This window comes from Mchenga conophoros, linkage group LG9 (genome assembly GCF_057382185.1).
Source record: "Mchenga conophoros isolate Kocher_MC1m ecotype Shallow Benthic linkage group LG9, M_conophoros_male_GT1.1, whole genome shotgun sequence".
NCBI classification, from domain to species: domain Eukaryota; kingdom Metazoa; phylum Chordata; class Actinopteri; order Cichliformes; family Cichlidae; genus Mchenga; species Mchenga conophoros.
Genome location: NC_140534.1, coordinates 1,274,251 through 1,288,390, shown reverse-complemented (window position 1 = coordinate 1,288,390; position 14,140 = coordinate 1,274,251). Strand labels below are relative to the sequence as shown.

The window sequence follows — 14,140 nt, the reverse complement described above, 5'->3', positions numbered from 1 at the left end:
GACACGGGGAGTCCCAGAGAGCATCCTTATCCACCTGAAGGGCATACAGGGAAACGAGACTAGAGCCGACCACCCCCACTAAGTAATGGAGTTCATCAGTGAGGACCAGAGAGAGACAAATTCATCCAATGTTGTTTTTTAAAGAGACAGACATTCGGTGAGTCCCGGCATCCTCAAGGCTTGTGCCTCCCAGCTTTGTGGAGTCTTTCATAAACTGTTCATGCTGAGTCTGAGTCTGCAGAGGGTCCCAGTGCTGTGAAGACGCCATGCCTCGTCCCTGTACGAAGACACCACATCCCAGTTCCCCCCAGGATTACAGGCCTGTGCCACTGACTTTCCACGTCATGAAGACCCTGGAATGGTCTTCATGACCATCTGCCAACTATAATCAGGTGACATTAGGCTCCCCTTCAGTTTCTTTACCAGCCCTGCCTTTGAGCAGAGCAGGCCATCATCTACCTGCTCAATCGAGTCTTCACCCATCTGGACCAGCCGGCAAGCACTGTGAGGGTCATGTTTTTTTACTTTTCCAGTGCATTCAATACCATCAGGCCGACCCTCCTGGGTGATAAGTTGACAGCGATGCAGGTGGATGCTTCTTTGGTGTCCTGGATTGTTGATTAGCTAACAGGAAAACCACAATATGTGTGTCTTCAACATTGTGTGTCTGACAGGGTGATCAGCAACACAGGGGCACCACAAGGGACTGTCCTCTTCACTTTCCTCTTCACCCTCTGATGTTATAAAGAGAAAACATTGACTGTAGGACAATGCTCAGGATTTTCTAGGAGTCTGTTGTGGTCAGTGCCATCCTCTATGCTGTTTCAGGCTGGGGCAGCAGGTTGAGGGTCACAGATGCCAACAGACTCAATAAACTGACCGACAAGGCCAGTAATGTTGTGGGGATGGAGCTGGTGGTGTCTGAGAGGTGGATGTTGTCCAAGATAAGGACAATGCTGAACCATACCTCCCTCCCACCCACTCCATGACGTGCTGACCAGTCACAGGAGCACGCTCAGTGAGAGGCTGAGATTACCCAAAAGCATCATTAAGCGACTCAGGAAATCATTCCCTCTGTATCTGTATTATCTCTCTATTATCTCTTTGTACAACTCCTCCATCTAATGCACAGAACACACTGCAACAGTTACACCCTTTGCCCATCTTCCATAGTGAAAATAGCAAATAAAGTTTTACACTTTAGAGTAAAATGTCAATCAAATATATTTAATCTCTGTAATATTCTGAATATTTAAAATTGGGTTCATTGTATATATTATTGTATTATTGATTTAGTTCAGTCTGTTCTTACTATAACCACATAATTTCCTTATGGATTAATAAAATATTCTGATATGGATTCTGATTTTTTTTGAGTGTGTAAGGTCCATTTGGAAAAACTTTGTCCTGTGTAGTACGTTCTGTAGGGAACTTTGTATTGTTTAAGTTGTAAGTCGGGCTTTTAGTCATTTTGAGGGTGCTCAAGCATATTTGTGTCCAGATGTTTTTATCTGGACTGGTGGAAAGATCTTGCTGCCACTTAGCCTTTGGGAGGGAAATTGATTAGTCAATTTTAAACAATAGATTATAAATTATTGATGACAATTTGGGGGTATAGTTCTTTTAAAAAACATGCTTCTGTTAGGATGCCTGGGTCGTTGACCCAGGGTTTTGAGTTTATTATATTATTTATCATTTCTAGTCTTTGGTTTCTTTGAGTTCTGTCTTATGGTTTATGTCTCTGTGTTCTCTAGTTGCTCTGTCTCCTCTGTCAGCTGTATCCCCTCGTCAAGTTCGCGTCTCTGTGTTATGTTTCCTGTTTTACTTTGAAAGTCTGTGTCTCATGTAAGTGCATCTGGTTTTGCTTCCTTTGTCTCGTTAGGCCTGATTTGCCCCAGCTGTGTTTCCCTCCTGTTGCCCCGATTGCTCCCTCTGTGTATTTAAGCCCTGTGTTTCTCTGTGTCCGTGTTGTGATCTACCCTTATTTTGCTGTGTGTTCTGGCTGCATAAGTTTACCTTGGAGTCTCAGTTTTCTTACTTTTTGGAGTTCAGCATTAACGCTGTATTTAAGTTCACCTTTTGTCTCCGACTGTCTGCACTTTGGGTGCTTTTCCTGCCTGCGCACAGCCTTCACATGACAGCTTCCCAAGTGGGATTCAGTTGACAGGGATTCAGATTTTCCTGTATGATGGTTTCAGTTGCAGATATATTAAAGAAATTCACCTTTGCTGATTTTATATTTTGATCAAATTTCTTCAAATGAAATAAAGTTTGGGTCTTGTATGATTTTTTTTTTTAATTTCTTTTTTTGTCTTATTCTCATGCCACGATGAGAATGTTAGTATTTTTCTAGTAGTTAGTATTCAGTGATTTTTCTTTATAGTTTTATTTTAAAAACTTTTTAGTTTACATGGGATAAGTGCAGACTTTTTAAGAATTGTAAAGAATTCCCACCAGGCTCTTAGAAAAGTGTTTATGTTGAGGCTTTTAAAGCTATGATGATATGTTGTGATGCTTAATAAAACCATGTAAGAAGAGTCACTCTGTTCCGTACAGCTCTGGACATCCTGAGGGAGTGGTCTTCACTTTGGTACCCTCAGAATTTCATCTTGGCTTTTTGCAGTTGATGTGGTTCTGTTAGTTTCATCAGGTGGTGACCTTGTGCCCCAGCGTGAAGTGGCAGGAATGAGAATCAGCACCTCCAAGTCTTTTAATATGGTTCTCAGTTGGAAAAAGGGTAGAGTGTCCAAAGCATGCTTGTGAGTTCTGACCAGCAGTTTCAGTATCTCAGAGTCTAGTTCATTAGTGAGAAGAGAGTGGCCCGTGAGATTTACAGATGGGTTGGGCGGTGTCCGTGGAGACGATGAACCCTCACCAGCAACAGTCTCAAGGCACTTCACACTGTAGCATCGTTAAATTAAAATACAACTTACATTGAGGCAACTGTTGTTGTGATTTGGCACTGTAAAAATAAAAATGAATAATTTAAAGTGAGTTGAAAATATATTTTAATCATAAGCTCTGAGTAGTTACAATGAAGTCATGATACAAGTAGCAGGAATGGGTTTCACTGGTCCTTCCAGATGGACTTGGAGAGTCCTCGCTCTTCCACGTCGAGAGGAGGCAGCTGAAGTTATTCAGGCACCTGAGCTCCTAGACGCCTCCTGGGTGATGTGTTTCAGGAATGATCTAGTGGGAGGAGGCACTGGGGCAGACCCAGTACTTGGTGGAGAGATTATGTCTCTCAGCTGACTTGATAATGACTCTGTGTCCTCCCGGATGAGTTAGAAACGGTATGAAGAGAATTCTGGGCTTCTCTGCTTAGAATGCTGTCTGGACTGAGATAGAGTCATAAATACTAGCAGACATCAACAGGGAGATCCCCTTTTACTCCGGCTTAATTCCACACTGATCCTGGATCTAGGAGCTAATATTAGTGAGCAGTGAGGCTTAGTTAAAAATAAAGGAACTAAGCAGCGTGTTTGCCTGATATCCAGGATAACAACTGCACAATTTATTCTGTCCAATGTATCTGATCAAATTTCTAGATGTCTTTGCTACATAGTGTACTAATTAGCAAAGAGTGTTGTTGAAATTATAGCAAACAGACAGACACGTACACACACACTCAAGCAACAGGTAGGTCACGTCATGAAGCCTGTGCTGCTTTTTGTCTATTTATAGCTGTTGCTGTCCGTCTGTCAGCTCAAGGTTGAAGTGTCAGCATGAGGAGACAACAGGTGGAATAGTTTCCATGCTGTAATTGTGCATATGACACAAATGTATGTTTGACCTGCCCTCACAGGACAAAAGAAGAATCCAGGAAGAAATTGCCAAGAAGAGGAGACAGATAGAAGAAGAGAAGTTAAAACTCCAGTACATAAAGGTATGTCTCTAATTTACAGCCAAAAAGCAAAAATTTCCAGGAGAAAATGTGTCAGTGTGTAACAGTGTACAGGGAATGTGAGGAACTCTCGCTTGAAGGTTTAATGATTTCATTTACTGTTATATTTCTCCACATTTTCCTTGATGCAGTCTCAGAGCTTTATTTCACAGATATATACTCACTGCAGTAGCATTGTTCATATTATAGCTACAGCTATTCCTCTTCAACACAACTGAGGGTATTTCATACATTATTGTAAAAGTCAAATCTTCTTTTTTCATTCCATCGTTCCAAGTTATATATTTTTCATGTTAAGATAAATTGGGCACACATCTGAAGTTTTCTTAAGAAGCAGTTACGCACAAGTTAACCCCAGTTACAGTTAACCACAAGGGGGCTGTCTAAAACTGTGTCACGCCACTGAGCTGTTTCCTGCATCTTTGGCAAACTGGTCACTGCTGGTGTTGTAGTGGTGTGTAATGATATCACCTTCTTATATCAGTGACTACCAAAAAATATCTAAATTCCCTATGGAAGCATGCTGGAAAAATGAATAAATCTAACAATAAACAACATATTTAAGAGTTTTTGTTGCATTTTAATACAATGTCCATTAAATATTATAAAACAAGGTATCACCAAACTGGATGTTAGAAAATGTTTTGGTTATTTTACAAAAAAGCAAAGTAAATACAATCAAACTTTATTTTTAGTAAATGATACTACAGAGTTGTCTTTGGAGGCCTTTCTAGTTATCAACCCCAAATATTCATACTCTGACGGATACATCAGAGGTGGGGTTCGCATTCTGCCCAAGGATATTTGGAATACAGACTGGGAACCACTAACCTTCTGATTACCAGATGACCTGCTTTGCCTCCTCAGCTAAGGCCACCCAGCTACTGGGTATAAGATAAGATAAGATAAGATAACCTTTATTAGTCCCACACGTGGGAAATTTGTTTTGTCACAGCAGGAAGTGGACAGTGCAAAAGTTATAAGGCAAAAATTAGAATACAATAAGAATAAATACAGTACACAACTGTACAGAATAGAATAAAATAAAATACTATATACAGTAGAATAAAATAAAATAAATATACAATAAGATAAAAATAGAATACAAATACAAATACTATATACAACTGAGTAAAAATACAACGATGACAGAAAGGATTATTGCACTTAGTATTATTGCATATGTATGGATGTGTGTGCTTGATCAGTTAAAGTCTTTATTATGGAGTCTGACAGCAGTGGGGAGGAAAGACCTGCGAAATCTCTCCGTCCCACACCGTGGGTGCCGCAGTCTCCCACTGAAGGAGCTGCTCAGTGCTGTCACAGTCTGCTGCATGGGGTGGGAGATGTTGTCCATCAGGGATGACAGCTTAGCCGCCGTTCTCCTGTCACTCACCACCTCCACTGGGTCCAGAGGGCATCCTAGAACAGAGCTGGCCCTTCTGATCACCCTGTTCAGTCTCTTCCTGTCCCCAGCAGAGATGCTGCCGCCCCAGCAGACCACACCATAAAAGATAGCAGAAGCCACCACAGAGTCATAGAAGGTCTTCAGGAGTGGGCCCTCCACTCCAAACGACCTGAGTCTCCGCAGCAGGTACAGCCTGCTCTGCCCTTTCCTGTAGAGGGCGTCTGAGTTATGAGTCCAGTCCAGTCTATTGTTCAGATGAACACCAAGGTACCTGTAGCTGTCCACAGCCTCAATGTCCATACCTTGGATGTTCAGTGGTTGCAGTGGAGAATGCTTGTGCCTGCGGAAGTCTACCACCAGTTCCTTGGTTTTACTGGCATTGATCTGGAGGTAGTTCAGCTGGCACCAGTCCACAAAGTCTTGAGTCAGTCCTCTGTACTCCTTGTCGTCCCCATCAGTGATGAGGCCGACTATTGCAGAGTCATCAGAGAACTTCTGCAGGAAGCACTGGGTGGAGCTGTGGGAGAAGTCTGCAGTGTAGATGGTGAAGAGGAACGGAGCCAGAACCGTTCCCTGTGGGGCCCCCGTACTGCAGACGACCCTGTCCGACACACAGCCCTGAGTCCTCACATACTGTGGTCGGTCGGTGAGGTAGTCCAGGATCCAGGTAGTGAGGTGATGGTCCACTCCAGAGTTAACCAGCTTGTCCTTCAGAACCGAGGGAAGAATAGTGTTGAAGGCACTGGAGAAATCAAAGAACATGATTCTCACAGTGCTTCCAGCGGTCTCCAGGTGAGCGAGGGAACGATGTAGGAGGTGAATGACGGCATCATCCGCTCCAATGCCAGGCTGGTAGGCAAACTGAAGTGGGTCCAGTGATGAGCTTATTAGGCGCCGAAGCTGAGCCAGGACCAACCGCTCCAGGGTCTTCATCAGGTGGGATGTCAGAGCCACCGGCCTGTAGCTGTTGAGGTCCTTGGGGCTTGAAGTCTTTGGCACTGGTACAACACAGGAGGTTTTCCAGAGCTGTGGGACTCTTCCCAACCTCAGGCTCAGGTTGAGGAGTTGCTCCATCACCCCACACAGTTGGTCCGCGCAGGACCTGACGACCCTCGAGCTGATGCCATCTGGACCCGCTGCCTTCTTGCCATTAATCCTCCTCAGTTCCCTCCTAACCTGGGTGGTTGAGAGAGACAGGCTGGAGCCTTGTGTTGAGTGTGTATTGGATGCTGTTGTTGGGGGTGGGGGGGGAGTGAGCAGGGTGAATAGAGGAGGTGTGAAGTGTCTGAGGTGGAACAGCAGCAGTGGGGGTGGGTGAGTCTGCAGCCGATGTTGCAGACTGCCTCATGGCTGAGTCAAATGTACATAATTTAAACTTTTGAATGCAATGAGGGTAAGGAGAAGGGCAACACACAGGCCTAAAGTCCAGGTGGGGAAGCAGTGATTCAGTACAAAATACTTCGACTGCTCTGAGACCATAATCCAATGGAGCAACAATGAGTAGCGATAAAGCTAAAAATGATAATTGCAGTTCGTAAGTCTTCAGTAGTTGGGCAGTGGTTGATTTGGTAAAAATATTTACCCCCCAAAACTCCAGAGTCCTCTCTTCTGATGTTGCTCTCCATTAATCCATGGATGAATACGAACCCTCGGCCTTCCCAGAAGCTCTTTTATACTCATTCTGCACCCCCCCCCCCCCCCCCCCCCCCGCCCCCAGTGTTTTTCACGTGAGTGGAAAAGGTTTTAAAAAACATGCTTCTGTTAGGATGCCTGGGTCAACTCCCCACTCATTTTCATTTCCTGTTGTTCCTGTTGTGGAACTGTCCACTGATATTGGTTACATTCAGTCTCTTTAACATAGTGAAGGTTTTTGTTGGACACGGGTTCGTTTAATACACATCTACATATTTATAGCAGAGCTTTGAGAACATCCGTACTCTTCCAGTCATGATTACAACTTGTGCTTACAAAAGCTCCTGTGTCTGAGTTTCCAAACTGTACATGCTAAAAACTAAGATCCATCTCATTATTATTTGGACAACATTAGTTTTTACAATTTCACTAAAGATTTGTCTCCCAGAGTCCATGCCAACTATACTGAGAAGCTCTTTGCTTCCCATTCTGGCAAATCTAAATATGTCAGACTGAGACTAACAGCTGAATGGGAAGCGAGGGACTGGCTCCACTGCAGCTGCTGCTTCATAGTGTTGGATCTAGTATGCTGTTTGTGAAACTGAGGAGTGTGTGCAAACGTAATGTTCCTTAAAATATCTGATAGAGAAATCAGCTACACATTTTTCTTTGCTTAACAGGATAGGAAAAGAGTTTTTGAAAGCAGAGAGTGTCAAATGGAAAACAGAGCAGGTGTCACCGTAGATTTGAACATTTTAAATATGAGAAGAACACTGAGCTCGGTTTGAGGCTAAAGCAGAGGCCTGTGTGTTGGTTGACTGACAGAAGAAGGCTTTGAGGGAGCAGTGGCTGATGGACGGTCTGAGTCAGCAGTCGGAGGAGGAGCAGGAGGCCATGAGGCTTCAAGCTCAAGACGAACAGCAACAGAGTGACCACCTGCAGAGCAACATCATCAGGTAATCCAAACCTGCACTGAAGCTCACACTACATCCCAAAGTGGACACATGGGGCACAGCTCAGTATGAGCAAATCAAGTAGGTGAAGGTAACACTTTATAGTCACTGTCTGCCTAATAATGCCACAATATTAGGCATTAGTAAGGTATTATTAAGTGTTTAATTCATCATTTATAAAGCACTACTCCTTCGTATGTAATTTATAATTACAGATATTAATGTTTATTCTTGATTAACAAGCTCACATACAGATACAGATCATGATAGCCCGCTGATGGGTGGACATAATGGTACACCTCACCTGTGATGTGGATGATGCAACCATGAGTAATAACACCCCTAAATGAGAATTAGGAAAACTAGTGGAAATGTCTTGTGTATTCACCGGGGGGGGGGGGCAGTGTGGAGGCGCGTTCATTTACACCAGGGGTGTCCAACTCCAGGCCCCGAGGGCCGGTGTCCTGCAGGTTTTAGATCTCACTCTGGGTCAACACACCTGAATCACATGATTAGTTCTTTACCAGGCCTCTGGAGAACTTCAGGACATGTTCAGGAGGTCATTTAGCCATTTTAATCAGCTGTGATGGATCAAAGACGCATCTAAAACCTGCAGGACACCGGCCCTCCAGGCCTGGAGTTGGAAACCATGATTTAAGCCCTTGATACTATATATACTTATACCTTGTAAATTTGTTCAGAGAATATATAATTATGACAGAATAAGCCTTTCTATAAAATATTGATACAGGTTTTCAGCAAATAAAATATGTGCACACTGAACAAGCCAAACAGGAAGTGATGCTTGCATTCTATGATTATTACTAAGTTGAACATGAAAGCATTAAACGATTATTTCACTGAACTGCTAATATTCAAAGTTTAGTCTGTGTGTATTTCTGCCAGAAACATGTATTTGGACTTGCACTATATATTTCTGATGATTAATAAGGTGAGCCACAAAGCTCTGGCACTGTGCCTAAAACTATTAGTAATTCTCAAGATTTAGGTTTTCCAACTAATTTAACAGTCATAGTGGTAATGATCACAGTCACACCTGCTTACTCCAGTTGTCTGCCGCTAATCTCAGTCTATCACCTTTGTGGTTTTTATGTGAAAGGGACACAAGGGATGTGTTCCACATGTAAGAGTCCAATGTGCAGTATTTATTTTATTTAGCTATAGATGGAAAAACTCCATGTGCTGACAGGTCGGAGAGAATTACATTGGGGCAAAAAAGTATTTAGTCAGCCACCGATTGTGCAAGTTCCCCCACCTAAAATGATGACAGAGGTCAGTAATTTGCACCAGAGGTACACTTCAACTGTGAGAGACAGAATGTGAAAAAAAAATCCATGAATCCACATGGTAGGATTTGTAAAGAATTTATTGGTAAATCAGGGTGGAAAATAAGTATTTGGTCAATAACAAAAATACAACTCAATACTTTGTAACATAACCTTTGTTGGCAATAACAGAGGTCAAACGTTTACTATAGGTCTTTACCAGGTTTGCACACACAGTAGCTGGTATTTTGGCCCATTCCTCCATGCAGATCTTCTCGAGAGCAGTGATGTTTTGGGGCTGTCGCCGAGCAACACGGACTTTCAACTCCCGCCACAGATTTTCTATGGGGTTGAGGTCTGGAGACTGGCTAGGCCACTCCAGGACTTTCAAATGCTTCTTACGGAGCCACTCCTTTGTTGCCCGGGCGGTGTGTTTTGGATCATTGTCATGTTGGAAGACCCAGCCTCGTTTCATCTTCAAAGTTCTCACTGATGGAAGGAGGTTTTGGCTCAAAATCTCACGATACATGGCCCCATTCATTCTGTCCTTAACACGGATCAGTCGTCCTGTCCCCTTGGCAGAAAAACAGCCCCATAGCATGATGTTTCCACCCCCATGCTTCACAGTAGGTATGGTGTTCTTGGGATGCAACTCAGTATTCTTCTTCCTCCAAACACGACGAGTTGAGTTTATACCAAAAAGTTCTACTTTGGTTTCATCTGACCACATGAGATTCTCCCAATCCTCTGCTGTATCATCCATGTGCTCTCTGGCAAACTTCAGACGGGCCTGGACATGCACTGGCTTCAGCAGCGGAACACGTCTGGCACTGCGGGATTTGATTCCCTGCCGTTGTAGTGTGTTACTGATGGTGACCTTTGTTACTTTGGTCCCAGCTCTCTGCAGGTCATTCACCAGGTCCCCCCGTGTGGTTCTGGGATCTTTGCTCACCGTTCTCATGATCATTTTGACCCCACGGGATGAGATCTTGCGTGGAGCCCCAGATCGAGGGAGATTATCAGTGGTCTTGTATGTCTTCCATTTTCTGATGATTGCTCCCACAGTTGATTTTTTCACACCAAGCTGCTTGCCTATTGTAGATTCACTCTTCCCAGTCTGGTGCAGGTCTACAATACTTTTCCTGGTGTCCTTCCAAAGCTCTTTGGTCTTGGCCATGGCGGAGTTTGGAGTCTGACTGTTTGAGGCTGTGGACAGGTGTCTTTTATACAGATGATGAGTTCAAACAGGTGCCATTCATACAGGTAACGAGTGGGGGACAGAAAAGCTTCTTACAGAAGACGTTACAGGTCTGTGAGAGCCAGAGATTTTCCTTGTTTGAGGTGACCAAATACTTATTTTCCACCCTGATTTACGAATAAATTCTTTACAAATCCTACCATGTGGATTCATGGATTTTTTTTTCACATTCTGTCTCTCACAGTTGAAGTGTACCTCTGGTGTAAATTACTGACCTCTGTCATCATTTTAAGTGGGGGAACTTGCACAATCGGTGGCTGACTAAATACTTTTTTGCCCCACTGTAAGTTATTAGGGTTCAACCTGGTCTGTACATCTTTTTTAAACTATGTTATTGGAAAATTATTAGCAGCTGACATTTTTAGACATTTCTATAATTTTTCCAGGGATTGTGCAATCAAAGCTTGATCATCATCATTGAGCCCTCAGCCTGAATGTAGGGAATGAACCAGGAAACTGTAGGAACTGTCTGAATCCTGACGATGAACAAATAAATAAACACTTTAATGAAACAAATTGTTAAATATACTACACACAACATTCACAGACGATGGAGTATGCACGGTGACACGTCTGTCAGCTTTGACCATTTTGTCTTGGTTGCTGTTAGTTTTCTTCCTTTTTATAATGTCTCAAAATGTCCTAGGACTACATGTGTTTAATCACCAGTTGCTATTAGAAATCAAAGCATCTTCCGATCTAGTTCTCAAACAAACTGAGACAGGACAAGGTTACGGACTTCCTCCACCACCTTTGAGTCATCTGTTCTGGGTTACCTGTGCAGCCATCCTCATGCCACACCCTGGAACAAGCGCCCAAGGAAACGGGCCTCTTCTTAAAAAACACAATCTGGACACAACCATTCTGGCTAATTACAGGCCAATCTCAAAGCTCCCCTTTCTTTCAAAAGGTCTGTGAAAGTGGTCTATTTAAAGCTGCACCTTGATCTTAATGGGATGTCTGAAAAGTTTCAGTCTGGTTTTAAATCAGTACACAGCACTGAGACAGCACTTTTAAGGGTTTTTAATGGTATTAACTCTGGATTCTGGCAGCCCTGCTGCCCTCTTGTTGTTGGACTTGACAGCTGACTTTGACACAGTCAGCCATTATATCCTCCTATCATGGCTGGAATCATATGCTGGCCTAAAAGGGTCTACTCTTCAGTGGTTTCCTTTCTACTTATCTTTATTTTTTTATGTGAACATGGGCCTCTAGTGCTAAAAAAAGGACTCTCTCTAAATTATGGTGTACTTCAAGGCTCTATCTTGGGACAAGCCTTGTTTGCACTGTATATTGATTGATTGATAATACTTTATTCATCCCGAGGGAAATGTTATGTTGGCACTCTCGAGGCCTAGAGTTCTTCCACCCCAATCTACATGGACGTTAAAATCACCCACATCAATTATTTTATCTGAGCTGAGAACTAAATCAGATAAAAAGTCTGAGAAATCAGACAGAAACTCTGTGTAAGGCCCAGGTGGACGATAGATGATAACAAGTAAGACTGGTTTCTGAGTTTCACAGCTGGGGTGGACGAGGCTAAGCAGCAGGCTTTCAAATTAATTAAAAGTCTGTCTGGGTCTTTGGTTGATTAATAGGCTGGTGTGTAAAATTGCTGCCACACCGCCCCCTCGGCCTGTGCTTCGAGATTTCTGGTAGTTAGAATGACTCGGGGGTGTTGATTCATTTAAACTAATATAATCATCCTGCTGCAACCAGGTTTCTGTAAGGCAGAGTAAATCAATTTGTTGATCAATTATTAAGTCATGTACTAACAGAGACTTGGAGGAGAGAGACCTAATATTTAATAATCCACATTTCACAGTTTTACTCTTTGGTTCAGATGTGGATACTGTATTGTTCTTTCTTTGTGATTGTTTATGTTTAATTTGCTGGCTTTTAGTTTGTTTTTTGTCTGTTTGGGAGCTGACACAGTCTCTATGGAGATGGGTTTTTGGGGGGTAGCAGGAGGAGAGAAGCTGCAGAGAGGCATGTAAGACTGCAACTCTGCTTCCTGGTCCCAACTCTGGATAGTCATATTTTGGGTGGTTTAATAAATTTGTCCATATTTCTAGAAATGAGAGCTGCTCCATCCAAAGTGGGATGGATGCCGTCTCTCCTAACAAGACCAGGTTTCCTCCAGAAGGTTTGCCAATTATCTATGAAGAACACATCGTTTCTGGGACACCACTCAGACAGCCAGCAATTTAAGGAGAACATGTGGCTAAACATGTCACTCCTGGTCTGATTGGGGAGGGGACCAGAGAAAACTACAGAGTCCGACATTGTTTTGGCAAAGTTGCACACCGATTCAATATTGATTTTAGTGACCTCCGATTGGCGTAACCGAGTGTCATTACTGCCAATGTGAATTATGATTTTACTGAAAATCTTTTGAAAATGCAAAATACACAGCTACCCAGTACAACCCATAATGCCATATATTAAAAGTCTTGTACTTACCTTGTTGAAGCTATTCAGAGACACCCTAACATCCAAGTGTTTTGGATGCACAAGTGATTTCCTTTTGTATTTGCTAACACTGTTCATTATATTCAACTGTACAGAATGGAGAAGGAGATTGAGGCCTTGGAAACACAAGAACTCAATATCTCTGCCAATGAAGAAATTGTGGTGAAGCGGCTAAAAGAGGTGGAGAGAACAGCTGAAGACATTATCAAGGTAAGCAAAAATCAAGTGCCTTTTAGCACTCAGCTTGCCTTTTTGGCTGTGACACTAATGCATGTCACTTATTAAATACATCTGGGTGGATTAGTGCTACTAGTACGCTAGTATTTGCTTTTCACCTTAGTACGATTAAGAATAATGGACAATGAAAAAGGAAAACAATAAAAGAAATCAAAGACACACACCTGTATTTTGATGTGTTGATGTGTCAACACAGCTCCCAATAACAGATGATGCACATTAAAGGCTGTGTGACACAAAGGACCCATACATACACACTATTGGAGTACTAGTTATGTTTTATTTGCAGCTTTTTTCCAAGATCACTCAGTGGAGATTTTCATGTGGAACAAGGCTTCCCACAGAGGGCCTTCTTCACCTGTATGAACGCTGTCTGGCACTGCTCTGTCCACTGGATCAGATCTGGGTCACCCTTTTGGGTTAGAGCAGTCAAGAGGCTGGCCAGCTCTGCGAAGTTTGGCATGAACCGGTGGCAATAACCAGCCAGCCACAAGAACTGCCTCACCTCTTTTTTTAGTCTTGGGACATGGGCAGTATACGATGGGTGTTGTTTTCACCTCCTGCAGGCCCACTTGCTCACCTCCCCAGATACTGTACCTTCCCTTTGTCTGCTCACACACTTCTTCAGGTTGGCTGTGAGCCCCATCTGCCTCAGAGACTCTAGGACTATGGCCACCTGCTGCACATGCTCTGCACAGGTGTCACTATGGATGATGATGTCATACACCAGGTTCATGAGACACTGGAAAGTTGCTGAACAAGCTGAACGAAAGTGTGACAAATTGGTACAAATCGTACAGAGTGGAGAAGAATGACTTTCTTTAGACTCTGGAGATAAGGGGATGTGCCAGTAGCCACTGGTTAACTCCAGTGTCATGAAAAAGGTGCAATGCCTATCTGATCCAGGAGCTTGTTGACCCGGGACATGACATATGCATCAAACTGTAACAATTCACCTTGTGGTAGTCGCCACAGAACCGTATAGAT

At 43.1% G+C, this 14,140-nt stretch overlaps 1 protein-coding gene across 2 annotated transcripts in view; it reads left to right on the top strand.

Moving 5' to 3' along the window:
• The window catches only part of palmdb (palmdelphin b), an 80,957-nt gene that overhangs the window by 19,898 nt on the left and 46,919 nt on the right, over positions 1–14,140 (top strand). For both annotated transcript variants that reach the window (XM_085286130.1, XM_085286132.1), the window contains exons 3-5: positions 3,806–3,886; positions 7,770–7,900; positions 13,012–13,126. In XM_085286130.1, coding sequence (XP_085142256.1) covers positions 3,806–3,886; positions 7,770–7,900; positions 13,012–13,126 — 327 coding nt within the window. The remainder of the gene's footprint in view (positions 1–3,805; positions 3,887–7,769; positions 7,901–13,011; positions 13,127–14,140) is intronic.